General features: G+C 46.5%; 1 protein-coding gene and 1 non-coding gene across 3 annotated transcripts in view; one reads left to right on the forward strand and one right to left on the reverse strand.

Moving 5' to 3' along the window:
- HOMER2 (homer scaffold protein 2) overlaps positions 1 to 19,925 on the reverse strand; it is a 99,882-nt gene that overhangs the window by 38,371 nt on the left and 41,586 nt on the right. For both annotated transcript variants that reach the window (XM_061394046.1, XM_061394045.1), the window contains exons 2-3: positions 8,597 to 8,753; positions 979 to 1,110 (exon numbers count right to left, since the gene is read on the reverse strand). In XM_061394046.1, coding sequence (XP_061250030.1) covers positions 979 to 1,110; positions 8,597 to 8,753 — 289 coding nt within the window. The remainder of the gene's footprint in view (positions 1 to 978; positions 1,111 to 8,596; positions 8,754 to 19,925) is intronic.
- TRNAG-GCC (transfer RNA glycine (anticodon GCC)) lies at positions 12,159 to 12,231 on the forward strand. The gene has a single exon. It is a non-coding gene; the product is annotated as a tRNA-Gly (tRNA).

The following is a 19,925-nucleotide window of genomic DNA, read 5'->3' on the forward strand; positions in this document are numbered from 1 at the left end:
CCCACATTGCAGGCAGATTATTTACTGACTGAGCTATGCTGCTGCTGCTGCTAAATCACTTCAGTCGTGTCCGACTCTGTGCGACCCCATAGACGGCAGCCCACCAGGCTCCCCCGTCCCTGGGATTCTCCAGGCAAGAACACTGGAGTGGGTTGCCATTTCCTTCTCCAATGCATGAAAGTGAAAAGTCAAAGTGAAGTCGCTCAGTCGTGTCCGACTCTTCGAGACCCCATGGACTGCAGCCCACCAGGCTCCTCCGTCCATGGGATTTTCCAGGCAAGAGTACTGGAGTGGGGTGCCATTGCCTTCTCTGGACTGAGCTATGAGGGAATCCCTATAAGCAGCTCTAGCAAATTAATTAAACCTTAGGAAGGGGATCGGTCAGTTAGAAACACAGGTGACAGTTGGGAGTCTGAAGTAGGGGGGATCTCGTAGGACTGAGTCCTAAACCTGTGGGAGCAGACACTACTTCCAGGTAAACAGTGTCAAATTGAGGTGCATTGCAGGACACCCCACAGGGGGCTGAGAACTGTTTGGTGCTGTAGGAAACACCCCCGCCACCTGCATGCATGTTGGAAATTGGGAGCCGAAACTTTTCAAAACTCTTACCGAGCATCACCTTGCTCCCTTTCTCTGAGGGCTCCAACCATAGAGTCACTGACATTGCTGGCTGTCAGACAAACCCTGGGTGCAGGGAGCTGGGGTGGTGGGGGGTTGTGGACACTAGGCAAAGCTAGTCCTGAGGCTGGGATGCAGCATTTTTAGAGACGTTTTCCCTCTCCAAACTACATCTCCATTTTTAAGGAACCTGGTGATTTCTAAAAGGTCATCTGGTCTGGCAGCCCTGCAGTTCCACAAGGGGAGAGGCTGAAGGCCACAGAGGAACCTGCTCACCAGTGGCAGTGCTGGATCCCTTGACAGGCAACTACGCATCGGACAGTGGCACTCATGGTGCTGTGGGGAGGACCACCTGATTACCTTTGTCAGCTGTTGCTCCGAGGAAAACCCCAAACCAAACACCGTGTTGGCTCTGCTGTCCGCCCACTGCCCAAACTTCTGTGACGTTTTGGTGAAAGTCATATTGGGCGTGATTGTGCTGTTGATGATCACCTGCAGAGAAATAGCCCAAAGAGTTGATGCTGAAACACTGAATTAGACACCCAAGGGAGTCCTTAAAAACACCCTCTGTTGGCAAAGCTCGTATGTAAAGCCTACCTCCCCCACTGTTTCATGTGGTCCTGAGTTCTTCCTCTTCTGGCTCATCCCACACTGAGTCATACACACACCACCATGATAAGGGGCAATTTTAGAGACTTAAAAACAGGCAGTTGGCCTAAAATAAGATTTCACAAGTTATCAGTGGGAGAGAGTCTCTCCCAAGGAGAGAATAGTTTCCAGAACTGCTATTTATTATCCCAAAGCTGTTGTGCATCCGATTGTCCTGAATGCCTAGCCGTGTCACAAATCCTCTGAAGAACACAGCTGCTCACCATTCTAAATGCCTGGAGCCCCGGGGCCCACCTCAAATCACTTAAAATCTTCATGAGCAGTGGGGGCTTGCTGCTTTCCCACAGGAAAGTAAAGGTACACTCCAATTGGGATAATTGGTGGAGAGTTGATTGACAGATTAATTAGGCAGGTGTGAGCTGGGTGCATGGAGACTGTAAGGACAGTGCAGGGATCCGGGGCTAGCTGTTGCTGCTGCCCTTTGGCTTTAAAGGATGAGGAGGTGTGGGAATTTCCTGGTGGTCCGGTGGTGAAGACTCCATGCTTCCACTGTAGGGGGCATGGGTTCCATCCCTGGTCAGGGAACCAATATCCCACATGCCTCACAGTGCATTCCCCAAATTAAAAATAAATTAATTAATAAAATAAAGGATGAGGGAGTGAAGAGGCTGTGGGATGTGAGTCATGGAGCACAGGCTGTGTTAACAAGAGAGGTGACCTTCTGCTGAGGGCCACACCAGCACATGGTGAGCCCCCAGGAGAGGAAGCCCACAGGACAAATGCCCTCAACTCTGCCATTCTGATTTCCCACCACCCACCAGAGCCAACCAGAAGCCAGTGGCCCCGCAAGCCCTCCAATGTCATCAACAGGGCAGCCCCCTGGGGACCAGAGCGAGTGAAGAAGAGTAGAGGATGAATGCGGAGGTGATCACTCATTCCACAAGCGCTCACTGAACATTCACTGTGTGCCTGGGATTCTGCTGGCCAAAGGCACAAACAGGAAGGAGTCCAGAGTCCTGGCCTTGGGACTTCCCTGGTAGTCCAGTGGCTAAGGCCCTGCACTTTCACTGCAGGCAATCAGGGTTCAATCCCTGGTCAGGGAAACAAGATTCCACATGCCTTGCGCTGTGTCCAAAAAAGAAAAAAGATTAAAGCACAACGTTTAATGTGGACTCCTGACCCCTATGCCTACTCCTTTCTTTTTCTGTGAATTCTCTCTGAAACTTTCATGGAGGAAAAAAAGAGACTCCTTGGTAAAGACTCAATTCCTGCAGAGCCCTGAAATCAACTTTTCAGAAAATGCACAGAACACATGCCATTAAGAGGTACTTGGAAGAAGCAAAAAAGCTAAGTGCCTCCAGTCTCCCGTCTGGCTCCAGACTTCAGAGGAGGCTGCTTGTCGCAAAATGTGAGGCAGGTCCCATGGATTCCTTTTCAAGGCAAGTTTTCCTCAATCCAAGGAGAGAGAAGCTGGAAGGACTTAGAAATTTTCCACAAGAGGCTGGGAGTGACTTATAGCAATTAAAAGACCTGGTGCCTGCTTCCAGAAAAGGTATGAATAGACTATTTTAAAAAACATTTTTAAAAAATATGTTGGCCACGGTGCATGGCATGTGGGATCTTAGTTCCCTGACCAAGGATCAAACCCGTGCCCCCTACATTAGAAATGTAGAGTCTTAACCGCTGGACCACCAGGGAATTCCTATCAATAGATGCTTTTATTATTTTTTATTTTAAAAAAGTCAGGAAAGAAAAGAAACCAACATTCACTGAAATCCTACTATGTGCTGAGAACCTTTCCTATGTTTGCTCCCTTAATAGAAAGTGGTCTATATTGATTCAAAAGAGGAAACTATAATGTGACAGTTGGACCATAAAGAAGGCTGAGCACCCAAGAATTGATGCTTTTGAATTGTGGTGCTGGAGAGGACTCTTGAGAGTCCTTTGGACTGCAAGGAGATCAAACAAGTCAGTGCTATAGAAAATCAACTCTGAATATTCACTGGAAGGACTGATGCTGAAGTGGAGGCTCCAATACTTTGGTCACCTGATGCGAAGAGTGAACTCATTGGAAAAGACCCCGATGCTGGGAAAGATTGAGGGCAAGAGGAAAAGGGGCTGACAGAGGATGAGATGGTTGGATGGCACCATTGACTCAATGGACATGAGCTTGAGCAAACTCTGGGAGATAGTAAAAGACAGGGGAGCCTGGCATACCGTGGTCCATGAGGTTGCAAAGAGTTGGACATGACTTAGTGACTGAACAACAACAACAATCATAATAATGGGTGGAGAAGGGGACCCTGACTGTGTTCTTGAAAGCAATTTCCATTCCTAGAAGAAAACACCAAACAAGTCAGAGTTTCAGGGCTTGTATCTTCTGAACATTGGTGATCATGCAGAACATAGCAGGTGCTGCTAAATATTTCTAGACTGGATGACCTCTATGGTCTCTTCTGATACAGGCTTCTGTGATCCTATAAATAACTGAGAACCAAGGGCAGGAGAGCCATCCAGAGCCCCTGGGAGAAACACCTGCTCCAGGCAGATCCTGTCCACGGGTGCAGGCAATTTCTCATAAGGATGGCAATGATTAACGCTGTCTGCAAAGAGTGCCAACAGCACAATGAAATCAAGCGCTTCGATGGCTCAATTAACAAATGCTCTGGGAACGGAGTTCCTCTATAATGGAGTTGGCGGTTCTGGGCAGAAGCTCGCCATCACTCACACAGCTGTTGGTTGTGGCTGTGGGTGATATGACGGCTTGTATTAGGGCTCCGGGAAGCTGAGAGGTGGGAGGTAGCCTCACGTGGCTCTCCTCTGTCTATGCGCAGGGCTGACCTGGGGTGATGTGCTGAGGTTTCCGTCCTGGCTCCGTCTTGGTGGTGACCCTCCTCTTGGCCTGTGGACATGGCACACCTCCTGCAGGCCTGACCCCATCCGCCACCACATCTATGGCGTCGCCCACTCTAGCTTGGTGCTGGGACCCCACAGGTAAGCCAGGCCTGCTCCTCCAAGAGCACAGTCTCCTGGAAGCCCTCCCTCCCAGAAATGGATCCACAGAGCCCCCAGGCAGCGCTGGAGCTATGTATTCCCACCAACATATGCCTTGAGGGGCAACTGTGACTGAGGTGTGAAATACTCTCCCTGGAAGAAGCAAGCACCTCAGTGTTTCAGGAAGGAGGAGACACAGGTCTGAGCATAGGTTTCTCCTATGATAAGCAGCACCCACAGCTCTCAGGGGAAGGAGGGGGCCTCCTGGCAGCCTTCCCCAAGGACAGCACGGCGAGTGCTGGGAGAGGGCAGAGGGGCCACTGTGCCCACTGCGAACAACAGCTGTGACAGCTGCTGCTGCACCTCCTCACTTCACGGGGAGCCCTGCTCTGCAGGGTGCCCATGGTGGGCTCCACGGCTGCGGCCTTTGCTCACCACAACTTTCGAGTCCTGTTCACACCGGCAGCCTGTCCCTGAAGCAAATGCACTCCATCTGGGAGGGGCAGAGCAGGCTTCCCCTCCAGCCTGCAGCAGCAGAGGGACAGCTGGCCCAGCAGCATCAAGCACAAGACCTGATATGGCCAGGCCAGGAGAGAGAGGCAGGACAGGAGGCCCAAGGTCAGAGCTGCAGCCCGTGGGCCAAGACACAGCCCCCAAGGCTCAAAGCACCTGACCATCTGTCATCGCAGTTCAGATAACACTTGGAAGCAAAGGCCTAAAACAAAGCGGAGTTGTCCCAACGTGGTGGGACACAGAGCTGGGGAGCTGGAAGCAGGGGTGGGATGCAGATGGGCAGTGGACAAGAGTGGCACGACCCTGGCTCAGGTCAGCATACTGTGCCCCGCTCCAGTCCCTGGGAAGAAAGGAAGGAGATCCATCTGGATCACTGGGGCAGGGTGGAGGCTGGGGCTGTGGAGCTAAGGAATTCAGCCACGGGTTGGGAGGAGGAAGGTACATAAGACTGGGTGGTGGCCATCGCCATGCTGGGGTCCTTCTCCATGTCTCACCTGATGTGTGGAGCAGCTGGAGGTGCAGGAGCTGACCTAGAACTGGCCGAGCAGCTCCAGGAAAGGTCCGGCAGGGCCGAGGCGGCCTGGGGATCCCTGTCTGGTATCCTGTGCTCCAGCTCTCAGGACAGGACACTCATCCCCTACCCTCAGCCCCAAGTGCCATTCACAGTCACTGAACAACTAAGGCCAGCCCCTCCTGCTACCTGGGCCTTCTGCTCCATCACAGGACACTCCCTTTTTGCAGAACAAGGCCCAGTCACAGTGCATGTGCCCTGCTGCTTAGGCAGAAGCTCTAGGTGGGCCCCTGGAACTCCGGGTGGTTGGGCATCATAGGAGGGGTGGCTGGAGATCCTTGGGCTCCAGTGCTGGATTCCAGGGGCACCCCACAGCCTGAGTTCCCCATTCTCACTTTCTTTTTGGCAGCCCTAGGTCTTAGCTGTGGCACTCATGATCTTCGATCTTCAATGGGGCACATAAAGAAGGGATCTTCGTTAGTTCCATGACCAGGGATCGAACTCAGGAGTGCTGAGTGCAGCATCTTAGCCACAGGACCATGAGGGAAGTGCCCCCTTTCCCACTTTTTAAGTGACTCCTAACTTGATGGAGGCCCCACACCGAGCCTGAACTAACTCTGTTCTGTAGTGGGGGCCCTCCATCCATCCGATTGCTCAGAGTTGGCTCCTCTGGCTCTGACCCCACCACTGTCACAGCTTCAGGAGCTGCAGAGCTGTGCGCTGCAGTGGCTGACACGCTGACACATTACTCAGAGCCCAGCTAATAGGACTAAAACACTTTCTCTAGGAAAGTCATTTGATCTGTATTTAAGCCCACTCTATCCTTGGATAACTCAGCTGACAAAAGTGCAAACCCATCTCAAGGGATGGAGGATGAACTGACAGGATCTACAGATAAAAGAAAGCAAGACAGCTTGACTCACCACCCTGAGCAGAACATCCTGGCAAGAGTCTAGGAGATTCCAGTCCAAAAGCACAGAGAAGGAAAGCGGTAACACAACGGCATTATCACCATGTTTCCCAGAGGAAGGAAAAAAAATAAAAGCACCTTCCAGATACTCAATCCTCAGACACAAGGTGCCTACCTACTATGCGCCAGGCACTTGCACACTCCCTTAGTGCTCACCGGATCCCTGCCACACCTGATCACCCAGCTTGCAGCGGGAAGTGTGCCCTAACTCAGAGAGCTGGGAGCTGGTATCTGAGGACCTGGGCACAGGCAGCAGTCTGTCAAGCCTCAACAGCAGGGTGAACTCAGCCAGTCACTGCCTGTCTTTGACTTGAACCGTAAAATAGGAGTAAGGGCTGTGGCAACCTGAAGGAAGAGAGAGGACTGCGAGGCCAAGCTCCTCTATCTGCAACCTCAGCGGTGCTGAGAGTACAAAGGAGGCCTTTAGAGAACTTAAGCTGAAGGGAGAATTTGCCTGAAGACGGGAGCCTCATCAAAAGATCCAGGGCACCACAAGCTCTCAGACTGTTCCTGGGGGACCCTCAATGGAGGCTTCCTGCTCCATGGTCGTGGGGGTCATGGAGGGAGGAGCCCACAGCCAGGCCCCATTCTGCAACCAGCATGTACCCAAAACTCCCCTGCTTCCAACTGCCTAGGAGCACTGACCAGACACACTGCAGGCAGGAGGAGGCCAGTCAGAAGGCTACTGCAACAGTCTGAGCAAGACTGTACCAGGACAAGAGTTATGGCCTTGAAATCTAGAACGAGGCATAAACGTGAGACCAGCTTTCATTTGATCAACTAAAAGGGAACTGACCCTGCGCTTTTCCATTTGCTTTCTTTTTAAAAATATTTTCTGGCAACAAATGACTGGGAAAATGGAGAGGTGGTTTAGAGGACAAATAAGGGTATTCAGCTTCAGATACACTGAATTTCTGGTGACAGCAGATAATCCATGTGAAAATGTCCATCAGGATGAACACAGATTAAAGACACAGAAGAAACTATGAAGCATCGAGTCTAGCTCTTTTCTTTTGTAAACTTGGTGATATGTCTATTGATAACCCTCCTTTACTCTGCTCCCATAATAATATGGCAAAATACTGAGGAAGGGATTTCCCTGGGGGTCCAGTGGCTAAGACTCTGAGCTCCCAACATAAGAGACTTGGGCTCAATCACTGGTTAGGGAACTAGAACCTAAATGCCGCAGCTAAGACCTGGTGCAGTGAAATAAAGAAATAAATATCTTTTAAAATATTGAGGAAGACAGCAGAATAATAAAACACCAGGAAAAAAATATTTCAAGAAATACTCTAAAACCACTTAATAAAATTCAACTCCCATAGCTAATAACACCAAAACCAAACAAGAACTTATACCTAAGGCTGGCGAGGATGCAATAAACTGGCATTCTCATACAGCCTGGAGGACAGAACTCTTTGGAAAGCCACTTGGCAATATTCATCAAGAGCCATAAAGTGTTAATATCTTGACCTATAATATTACTTCCAGAAATCTGTTCTAAGGAATTATCCAAAAGAAAGCAATAGGCATGGGACTTCCGTGGTGGTCCAGTGGCTAAGACTCCATGCTCCCAATATAGGGGGCCCAGGTTTGATCCCTGGTCAGGGAACTAGATCCCATGGCTGCAATGAAGAGTTCACATGCAGAAACTAAGACCCGGAGCAGCCAAATTCTTTATTTATTTAAAAAAGCAATAAGCACAATGAACAAACAAGGGTTATCTGTTTCATGAAGATGCTCATTATCTATAATAGTGAAAAAACTGAAAGCCACTTCGGTATCTAACCATAATGGGAGAGATTAAGGACATTATAGGTCCTTGGTAGAATTATCAAAATGGAATTAAAATGCTACTTATGAAGACAACGTGCTAACAAGTAAATCTATTCGTTTAAATGTCATACAGAATAAAGTAAGTCAGAAAGAGAAAAACAAATATCGTATATTAATGCATATATGTGGAATCTAGAAAAATGGTACAGATGAACTTATTTGCAGGGCAGAAATAGAGACACAGGTAGAGAGATGTATGGACACCAAGAGGGAAAAAGCGGGGTGGCATGAATTGGGAGATTGGGATTGACAGACATATATTACTATGTATAAAATACAGAACCTGCTGTACAGTACAGGGGGAAAAAAAGAAGGTACAATCTGTTTGCAAGACATATTACTGGAGAAGGGAGTGGCTACCCACTCCAGTATTCTTGCCTGGAGAATTTCATGGGCAGAGGAGCCCGGCGGCTACAGTCCATGGGGTCGCACAGAGTTGGATATGTTTGTAGGACATACAGTAAGTGAACCTTAAAAATGTATCATATTGCTTTTGATGAAAAATAAGTGACTGGGAAGGTTCAAATGAGCCGGTGAAACGGTACCTTGGCTCCATCCACACTGATGATCCGATAGCTGTTTCTTGTGACATCGTAGAAGTAGGAGACGGTGACAGCCTGCTTGCTTGCAGGCACCCAGTTCTTCTTGGTGTTGGGGTCGATCTGGAAGACATGCGCTCGGGTAGTGAAGATGGGCTGTTCTCTGCAAGAGGAGAGACAGCCCGTGAGTTGATGGAACATGGCTTCATGTATAATTTATGATTTCTAAGCCACCTAAGATTTTAATCATTTATGGGGAAAGATACATATGCATGAGAACAATGAAAACAAGAAAAGGGAAGAGAGGAGGAAAAAAACAGACACCTGAGGAGTGGTTACTGAAACCCAACACCCTGAGGCTGAGGGGCAATTGGCTTAATGAGCAATTTTCTTAAAAGGCAACTCCTGGTGCCGTGTTTTTACATCCTGGTCAAGGGTCCTGTTCTTTTTCTGATATCCTCTTGGCAGTTTTTAGGGCTTTGCAACAAATGTATTGGCAGGTAGGGATTCTGCAACAGTTTTAAGATTTTGCAAACCATTTGTGACTTCATACTATATTTCTATGGGCTTCCCAGGTGGCTCAGTGGTAAAGAATCCATCTGCCAAGCAGGAGATGCAGGTTCAATCCCTGGGTTGGGAAGATGCCCTGGAGGGGCAAATGGCAGCCCACTCCAGTATTCTTGCCTGGGAAATCCCATGGACAGAGGAGCCTGGTGGGCTACAGTCCATGTAATTTTGTCCCCTACAGTTATGGGGACATGACTTACCAACTAAGCAACAATTGTATTTCTACTAAATACTACTGATATTTGCAGCATTTTATGAATGATGCATTCATTCATAATTGACTGGGCCTTAAAGTTTTATGTTTCCAACTTACAAATCTTTGGGTTTTATGCAGTATTCATTAAATCTCTTTTGCTATTCTTGTCTCTGCACTGTTGCTTTTTCACTCAGACGCCTGTAAACTCTTAATGTGATTATTAACCAAATTAGCACGGTGTCTATGTTTCTATCAAGTGAGGAATTAATTAGATCTTGACAATAGCATTAATAAGGCAGATGAATAAAAATTATAATGGATTTCACTGCATTTCATATTTTAATGTGTCTGCTTCACAAAGTAGCACAAAATAAATCACAGACTCATTACAAAATATAATTTCTTAAAATATAATTATTTTTGAAGAAAGGTAATTCAGGTTAACTGGCTGGAAAATCCTTTCCGAATCAGACAAAATGGGGGTGGGGGGAAGCCACCACACCAGGATGTAAAAATAATCCTCTCATTCATAAAATGCTATCGATTTAGTAAGCACTTATGAGAGACAAAAAATTAAATTAAAATTAGAAAAATTAATTTTTTTAATCCTCACAATTCAAAGAGACAACATAAAAGAATGGGACACCCAAGTGGAAACAGAAGATAAAATCAAAAGGAAAAAGTGAATTTTAGGTGCTCTGGTCTCTGAAAGGAGTGGTTTTAGGTAAAGTCATCTCTGAACCCATCCTGACTAAACAAGGCTCATTATTGGAAAGGAAACCCTTTCTTAAGAGAGAAACTGTATCCTAGAAAAGCAATTTACTAGGCATTTGCACCCCATGCAAGAGATACTGAGTAACACCACGAATACCAGCATTAGCCATCAACTGTGACTGTAGATAATGCAGAAGCTTCCTCATGACTATTTCTCTGAATGAATAAAAGCCAAGGGCACGCTCTTCCTGCTACTTCAATGCAGCTGTTTCTAGAGTTCAGCTTTCCAGAAGGGACAGAGCTCAGCACTCCTAGCCCCCTGAAACGTTCCCCTGTAGGTCCCAGGAGCAGTTTAAGAGCGTCCGGGGTGTGGATCATAAGGACGCTTGTCTTCCTGCCACAGTGACCAGGTTCACCCACCCACTCAGTCCCAAACTGACAGGCTTCTGGCCACAGGATGACAGCTGTGGAAACAAAGGAATATTCTCACTGTAGTGTTCTGCATCTGTTGTTGAGAGGGGGACCAGCCGTTGGGGAGCATGTGTGTGCCCGTGAATACCAGCCCGCCTAATCAATCCACACGGGAAAGCCTTGCATCTGTACACTCGGTGCCACGTTGTGCTAACCATACAACACCAGAAAGGAAAACACTTGCTCACCTGGAGTTCTGTATGTTTAAGAGGAGGGAGCGACTGAAAGGGCAGGAGTACAGAAAATCTTTTTAAAAGGATCGAATTATGCAAAGTATACAAATACCAAATCGTTGTTGTCTACTGAAACTAACAATGTTACATGTCAATTATACCTCAATTTAAAAAAGAGAATTAAGCTAAAATCTCTGCTTCCTTTGCACAGAGCACTAACAAGCTGGGCAGGGACCCACGGTCAGGCAGGAGCCCTCCCAGGGGAGGGGGTCAGGCTTTCCCTTGTGTCCTCCACACTGGGGAAGATGGATTGGGTCTGGGTTTAGCACCCTTAGACTAGTGTTTCCTAAATCTCTGATAGGAATTAGCTGCGGCACTCAGTAAAAATACAAGTTCCTGGGCCCCAACTTAGCCCCATGGGAACCTGGCTGTGCAGGGAAGGGGCCTTCATAGTTCTATCTTTTAAATTAATTAATTTTTGGTTGTGGGTCTTTGTTGCTGCACTTGGGCTTTCTCGAGTTGCAGCGAGCGGGGGCTACTCTCCAGTTTCCATGCATGGGCTTCTCACTGTGGCGGTTTCTCTTGTTGTGGAGCACAGGCTCTAGAGTCAGGGATCAGTGGTTATGGCAGAGCATGGGCTTAGTTGCCCCATGACATGTGGCATCTTTCTGGACCAGGGATTGAACACACATTCCCTGCATTGGAAGGAGGATTCTTAACTGCTGGATAACCAGGGAAGTCCCAGCTCTATTTTTTAACAAGAGCTCCAGGTGATTTTTATCCTTAGGAAGCTCGCATTAGACATTATCAGATGATCTAGAAACAGTGGAAGAAGTTGCCACTGCAGCCAGCACCTCTCCTCCAGAATGACAAAAGCAACTCCAAAACACCCTCCCACAGCTTGAAGAGGACAACAGAGGGGCCAAGGACAGGATCTTTGGGTGCAAAGGATGGGGGAGGGGGATGGAGAGGCAGAGGTGCTCTGGTCAGGACAGAGGGCAGCCTCTGGTGGTCCAGCTGTGACCTTCTGAGAGTGACTGAACAACAACAACACACAACCAGAGATGCAGGGATGTTGGGAGAGCACAGTGGGTGGGCTCAGCTGGCCACACCCTCGGTGGCTGCAGCCCTGGTCTCCATGGTCAGGCCTCTGCCAAGGAAGCGGCTGTTCCGGCTCAGACGGAGCACGGTGACCCAGGAAGGGAGCTGCAGGGAGACCCACTGACCCTATTCTGAGAGAGGGCCCCACAGGAGTTGCCACAGCTCTTCAAAGACCTGCGATCTCGGGCCTGGGGACCTGGGCTAGACAGGGTCAGTGTGGCACAGCTTTGAGCCCAGGAAACTACCCACAGTACTGGGATTTCTACATGAATAACCAAGTCCTTGGCTTCTGGGGGAGTTCTGTTTCATTTTTCTAAAATTATAAAAATAGTGGTATTTAGGGACTTCCCTGGTGGTCCAGTGGCTAAGACTCTGTGCTGCCAATGCAGGGGTCCCAGGTTCCATCCCTGGTCAGGGAGCTAGATCCCGCATGCCTCAACTAAGACCCGGCACAGACAAATAAATAAATAAATTATAGTTATATTTTTTAAAAGTACAAGAAAAAAAAATCTAATGGTATTTAAAGAAAAAGAAGAAAAAGACAGGATGGAAAGGAAAGTCAGTTAATATTTAGCTGGTATATGTTGTATATGTTCTCATTCAACCTTCTGGACAGAGCTGTGAATGGGTAGCATTTTCTATATAGAAAGAAGGTAGGGACTTCCCTGGAGGTTGAGTGGCTAAGACTCTGTGTTCCTACTGCAGGCGACCTGGGTTTTATCCCTGGTCACTGAACTAGATCCCACAGGCCACAACTAAGACCCAGTAAAGTCAAAAAAAATACTTAAAAGAAAAAAAAAGAAATTGAGAGTTGCAGGATGATTTCGGGCAACATGGACAGCAAACCTTTACATCTTCACAGGCAAAATCAGAGCACAAACCTTACCACAAAATCCAGAAAAGCAGACTCCAACTCTGAAAGAGCACCGTGCCCTACCGGAGAAAGTAAGAGCTGGAACTAGGACACAGAAGTCAGTTCCTGTAAGTGTGCAAATCAGTATAAATAGAAAAACCCAAAGGAAACACAACTGTCCATGCCAGGAGGCCACCTTTCCTTCCCAGCAGGGAAACGCTGAAGAGTGTATATCAGAGAACAGAAACTACCTTCATACCCAATTTTATTCTCCTTTCTTTGGTGTTTGATGCTTAGGGAGTATATTTGAAATATACTCCCATTCCTTCTTCAGTGCTTTAAATAGAAAGCAGATGTTTCCGGATGGCAAACCGTTCCTTTAGGCAGACAATATAACCTACTGTTCCCTTGCACAGTCTTTTTAGAGCTGAATAAACACCAATTGCTGCTCATTGAACACATTTGGGAACCTGACAGTAATTGTCCCCAAGAATAATTAGACACTGCGAAACATATGTATGTTTGGAATATGAAAACCGCTCAGCAGAAAGGCCACTCCTGCAATGAACGATTTCTGGCTCCATGCGAAATGATTCTGCAAAGACCTGGCATGACTACTTTTTGCAGGAAAAAAAAGTAAAGTGATATTTTATTATAATCTCTCACTTGCAACTAGGCTTTTCCTGATATGAACCTGTAAAACCTCATGATTCTTATTATTCTGACTTCTGTCTGATGTGAATGAAAACAAACCATTTAGTCATTATCTTACAGTCCTTTAAACATGTTCCAAAGTCTCCTAGGATGCCCTCATTAGTTTATCTTCCTTGGGTCTTAGATCCTTGTGCACATCATTCACACAGCTCCAAGAGAAGTGTTCGGCCCAAACCTCAATGGGTCTGGCACTGTCCACCCAGCTTTGAGGACCCTCCCTGGCTCTGTGCCACACAGGACCAGCTCCAGATGCATTGGAATGATCCATGGGTACTGAGCACCAGACAGGCTCTGTGCTTTTCTGCTAACACCTCCAAACCAAAGCACCTGCATTTTCACAGGACCATGCATGTGCCCTTCACCGGGGCTAAAGCATCCTCCCCTTTGACTGGCCTTCCACTAGTACTTTGAGTCCTACTATAGCATATTAAAAAAAAATTTTTTTAATTAAAAAAATATTTATTTACTTTTGGTTGTGCTGGGTCTTCATTGCTATGCTGGCTTTCTCTAGTTGGGGCGGGCAGGGGCTACTCTTTGTGACAGCGTGCAGGCTTCTCACTGTGGTGACTTTTCTTGTTGAGGCTCGGTAGTTGTGGTGCACGGGCTTCAGTTGTTCAGCAGCATGTGGGATCTTACGGGACCAGGGATCTGAATTTGTTTCCCCTGCCTTGGCAGGCAGATTCTTAACCACTAGATAACCAGGGAAGTCCCCACCACAGCATTGTGAGACATCTAACTCGTGCTCTGAAGATACAGGCCCTGCACTGAGCACCTGGCATGTGGGAACAGAAGCTGGCTCACCAAGCTCTCTGCCCTCAATCTACATCTAGGCCAACAGGCCCTTGCTGGCAGGGTTGAGGCCCCAAGCCTAGGAAAAAGATCTGGTGGAAAAAGGAAATAATGGACAAAAGGTTCTAGCACATTCTTTCATAAAAAGAACCTACCAAACTGACGAGTATCTTGTAATTCTACTTTCATACAAAATCCCCATAATAAAGTTATCATTATTTGCAGATAACGGATCACACATCTGGAACACCCAAAAAAATCAACTGAAAAAGTAACTATGAATAATAAAATCCAGTAAGGTGACTAAGTAAAAAATTACCAAAGAAAAATAAAATCAGTAGCCTTTCCAGATAGACATTATAATAGATTTTAAAAGATCCCATTTAGGACTTCCCTGGTGGTCCAAGAATTCACCATCCAATGCAGGGAGTGCAGGTTCCATCCCTGGTCAGGGAACTAGGATCCCACATGCTGAATGGTATGGCCAAAAAATAAAAATAAATAAAAGATTCCATTTACAGTAGCAGTAAAAAAGATCCAATTTCTAGGAATATATTTAAGAAGCCAGATCTGTTCTGAAAAAATAAAGATAACTTCTCAGGCAAACAAAAGAAAACCTTAATAAGTAAGACATCATGTTCTTACAAGGGAAGGTCAATATGAAGATGTCAACTATCCCTAAATTATATATACATCTTAAAAATGCCAGTATCAACAGAATTATTTTTAGAACTAGACAGAGTTATTCATGTGGAAGACTTAATATGAGAGGATAGCCAAGAAAATTCTGAAGATGAAGAGCAACGAGGAGGTTTAGCCATAATTTAGCCAGATATTGAAATATATTATTATACGGTTCCAGCAAATGAAATAAGAGGTATGAGCAAATAACAGACAGACTAATGGAACAGAACAGAATCTAGAAACAGAAGTCCAGGGAATTAAGTATACAATGCAGGCAGTACTAACCATCAGTGGGGACCTGGAAATCGTTCCCTAAACCCTCTTAGAACAACAGAGCGGCACCTCCCTGGATAAAACTTGCACCTGGCCGACCTTAGCCAGAATCCGTGTCCTTGCCCAGTCTCAGCCCCTTTAAGTGGGTCACAGCAGACCCATTCTGTTAAAGGGATTTCCACCTGCCCCCAAACTGCCCAGATTAACAAACCTGATAAATGAGAGCTATCACATAAGTCACATTTGTCACAAACTTCCTACTCCACTGACTGGGGATCCCCCTTTCCGGTCACATTTACATCAGGGAACAGAATGAAGCAAGCATCCTGATGAACGCTGACAGGCTTCCTTGACGATGCTAGATCTATGGGAGAGGGTCTGACAGTTTCTCAGGAGCTCTCAGCCCACGTCCTCCTGCGGGTCTCCTGTGATGTGGGTCTGACAGAGCTCAGGGGCTGGTTCACAGGCTGAGGGCTGCCCCGGAGGGCCCACAGGTCTATTACCATGTGCTCTGGGAAAGGCTCTGCACCGTCCGAAAGGGGTGCTGGGCCCAGAGCACTGGGAGAGGATCCCAGTCATGGGGAGAGGGAGAGGCAGAATCTCAGAAGAGCAAATCTGTGATGGAAGGCGAAAATCTGCATGGGGCTGGGTTTACCTATCCAGCATCCAAGGATGCTGGATAGGTAAACATATGATGGGAGGATGAGACCAAGGACAGGATCAAGGGAGAAAATAAAACAAAACTCATCAGCAACACCTCAATACCAGGACTTCCCTGGTATTCCAGCGGTTAAGACTCCACCCTCCCCAGGAATAGAGACGCAGACTTAGAGGATGGTCCTTTGGACACAGTGGGGAAAGGATAGGGTGAGACGAACCGAGAGAGTAGCGCTGATGTGCACACACCGCCATGTGTAGACAGGCAGCTAGTGGGCGGCTGCTGCACAGCACAGGGAGCTCAGCTCAACGCTCATGATGATCTCAAGGGGTAGGATGGGGCAGGGGTGGGAGGGAGGCCTAAGGGGAAGGGGATACATTTATACACAGGGCTGATTCACGGTGTTATACAGCAGAAACTAAGAGTACGTTGTAATTATCCTCCAGTTTTTTTTTTTTTAAAGACCCAATTCTCAAGATATTTTTTATTTAAAATGTCAACTATCACAACACATTGTACAATAAATAAAGACCTTAGAATCACACACTCATACACGCACACACACAAAAGACTCTGCCCTCCCAATGCAGGGGGCCCAGTTCAATCTATGGTTGGGGAACTAGACCCCATATGCCACAGCTAAGACCCAGCAAAGTCAAACAAATAAATACTTAAAACAAAAAAACCAGAAACACTGCAATCCCATCTTGTGTTCAAATGGCACCCTGCTACTCCTGCATAGAAACCCCTCTCCCTCCTCCAAACCCCGCCTCTAACCCAGCCCAGAATCCAGGAAATCATTGGGGTTTAGCATGTGAGGGGGAAATGACTGCAGATGTTGACAGGTGTGCTCAGAGACTGGCAAGCACCACTCAGGGATACAGGAAGGGCAGGGAAGAGACGAGGCCTTGAGGGTGGGCTGAAGCCAGGGGAACACTGAATGACCCACCTAAGGAAATCGGTTTTTCTCTTAGGGGCCACCGTCTCCAACTGTGCTCCGTGGCCAATTTATGTCAAAGCTATTTTCTCTTCCAAATACATTCCAAGAAATATATATGTAGAAAAAATGTTAAATGCACTTGGATAGTTGTTCTCACAATTATGGGATATCATCATTTAGAGATTGTGTTCTCTACCCAAGGCTTCAGAGAAATCACCAACGCCTGTCTTTTGAGCCTCATACATGTGTGTGACCTGCACTTACAAAGCAGCCACTGCACCAGCAGGCACCTTCTATGCATGATATTTCATCTGTGGAAGGCATCTTATTTTTAGGATTTCAACATACATTTGTGATGTATTCTATACGCAGCATATTGAACAGTTACACTAAAGAACTCACTCCTCTGGAATCTATGGTGAAAGATGGGAGTTTTAAACCTCAAAGCAGAATTTTATGATTCACGTGCTGTGAACCCCAAAAGCCAAGAATTAGAAAACATCCAAGGGATGATTTCTAAAAAGCCAGGTGTCGAGCCGCCAAGCCATAATGATGAATGATTCCTGGGACAGCTAATTCAAGAGAGTGCAAAACACTGCCCAAGAAGCAGTCGGTGTTGTTCCTGGTGCTGTAGCATGTCTGTGCCTGGAGGTTTTCCTGTTACGCTAGATAAAAACAAAATACAGAAGACTTCATGCCATGTCTGTTTTGAAGACATGACTCATCAACATCATTCCATATACTAAGAAGATATTATTTTCTTACAGGACTGAACAAATAATGTTCTCAATTTTAAGTGTTGAGGGCTTTTGTACTCATCTATAGTAAACATAAAGTGGGGAGAATGGGGAGTGACTGATAATAATAAGTTCTGGGCTTCTTGGAGGAGGAAAAAATGTTCTAGAGTGAGATGGTTTTGATGATTGTACAAACAATGAATTGTATATTTTATATAAGTAAATTGTATGATGTATGAGTTATAGCTCAGTAAAGCTGTTTTTGTTTGTTTGTTAGTAAGATCAAGTGTGGAAAAGGATAAGAGAGGAAAAAGAACCACGTTTTCTGGCTTGGGCAATTGAGAGGAAATATGAGTCCTGAACAGTGGACCTTGTTTATGAACCATCTAGAAGAGATGTTAGAAGGCAGCTGGGACCCTACTTGGAGTGACTGCAAGGTTAGGAGACTAGACTGGGAAACTCACTGCAACAGCTGAATAAAAATCAGGGGTGGGGGACTTCCCTGGTGGTCCAGTGGCTAAGACACCATGCTCCCAATGCAGGGGGCCCTGGGTTTGATCCCTGGTCAGGGAACTAGATCCCACATGCCACAACTAAAGATCCTGCATGCCACAAGGAAGACTGAAGATCCTGCATGTGTCATAGCTAAAGACCTGGAACAGCCAAATATATACATAAATTAAAAAAAATAATCACAGGTAAATGAAACCACTCAGGGAGAGTCCCCAGGGAGAGAGGAGAAAATGGACCACCCAGCTGAGAGGCACCCAGGACAGGGGCAGGAAGAGAAGCCATCCTCAGAGATGAAGGACCAGGGCAGGAAAACAGCAGGGGAGCAGGAAAAAGCATTGAAGCAGGGTCCTTCAGGCTGACTAAGCTTTGCAAAAATCCACTTGGTTCCATATCATCCTGAAAGCCCACCACATAACAGTCCAACCTTTATCAGGAAAGGAAAACAGAGTGACGGACATCTGAAATATATACTGAAATGACTTGACAGTGACCATTTTGTGTCAAGAACATAACAGGGTTTGGGGTTTTTTTTAACAGTATGTTTTTAATTGGAGTATAATTGCTGTACAATAATGTGAATCAGCTCCATGTATACATGTGACCCTTCCCTCTTGGACCCATTCCCACTCACCCCTCCATCCCACCTCTAGGTCCTCACAGAGCACCGGGCTGAGCCCCCTGTGTTATACAGCAATTTCCCACTAGCTATCTATTTTACACACGATAGTATATGTATATCAACACTACTCTTGAAATTTGTACCCCTTCTCCTTCCCCCTCTGTGTCCACAAGACCACGCTCTACCCCTGTGTCTCTATTCTTGCCCTGCAAATAAGTTCATCAGTACTATCTTTCTAGATTCTAGATTCTGTATGTATAATATCTGATATTTGTTTTTTTCTTTTTGACTTACTTCACTCTGGGCTTCCCTGGTGGTTCAGAGGTTAAAGCATCTGCCTGCAATGCAGGAGACCTGGGTTTGATCCCTGGGTTGGGAAGATCCCCTGGAGAAGGAAATGGCAACCCACTCCACTATTCTTGCCTGGAGAATCCCATGGGCGGAGGAGCCCGGTGGGATACAGTCCAAGGGGTCGAAAAGAGTGGGACACGACTGAGCGACTTCACTCACTCACTCACTGTGTATAATAGGATCTAGGTTCACCCACCTCATTCCAACTGACTCAAATCCGTTCCTTTTTATGGGTTTGGTTTTAATTCTAGTTCCTTTCATGGCTCTGTCTACCTGTCAGAGACACAGCTGAAGAGGAAGAGGGCTACTTCTCTTCATTAAGAATAAGGGGAAAATTGGTTCAGGAACAGTACATGCACCCAAGGAGGACCTGTTCACCTGTATGACCCTGGTCAAGTCACTTCCCTTGACCTTAACATAAGCCAGGTCTGCTCTCAGATTAAATGTGATAATGTCTGCAAAGCTCTTTTTTGTTAGTAATAGCAGCCTGTTAAAGGAATATTGTGATACGTTAATTATAGGCGTGAGACATCACTGTGGGGAAGATAATCCCCTTCTCCACCTTAGACAGCTCCACACCGCCAAAGAGAACTAGTGCTCTCTCCCTGTTATCATCAGCAAATTAAACAGAAAAGAATCTTCAAAAAGAACACCTGTGTACTTTCATAATTAACAAAAATTTTTAATAGCTTAAAAAGTTTGTTTATAAGCCTTTGTTATTGTTGTTCAGTCAATAGTCGTGTCTAACTCTTTGTGACCCCCTTGACTGCAGCACACCAGGCTCCCGTGTCCGTCACTATCTCCGGGACCTTGCTCAGATTCATGTCCATCGGAGTCTGTGATGCCATCTAACCATCTCATCCTCTTTCATCCACTTCTCCTCCTGCCCTTGTTCTTTCCCAGCATCTGGGTCTTTTCCAGTGTTGGCTCTTCGCATCAGGTGGCCAAAGTATTGGAGCTTCAGCATCAGTCCTTCCAATGA

This window comes from Bos javanicus, chromosome 21 (assembly GCF_032452875.1).
Source record: "Bos javanicus breed banteng chromosome 21, ARS-OSU_banteng_1.0, whole genome shotgun sequence".
Classification (NCBI taxonomy): Eukaryota; Metazoa; Chordata; class Mammalia; order Artiodactyla; family Bovidae; genus Bos; species Bos javanicus.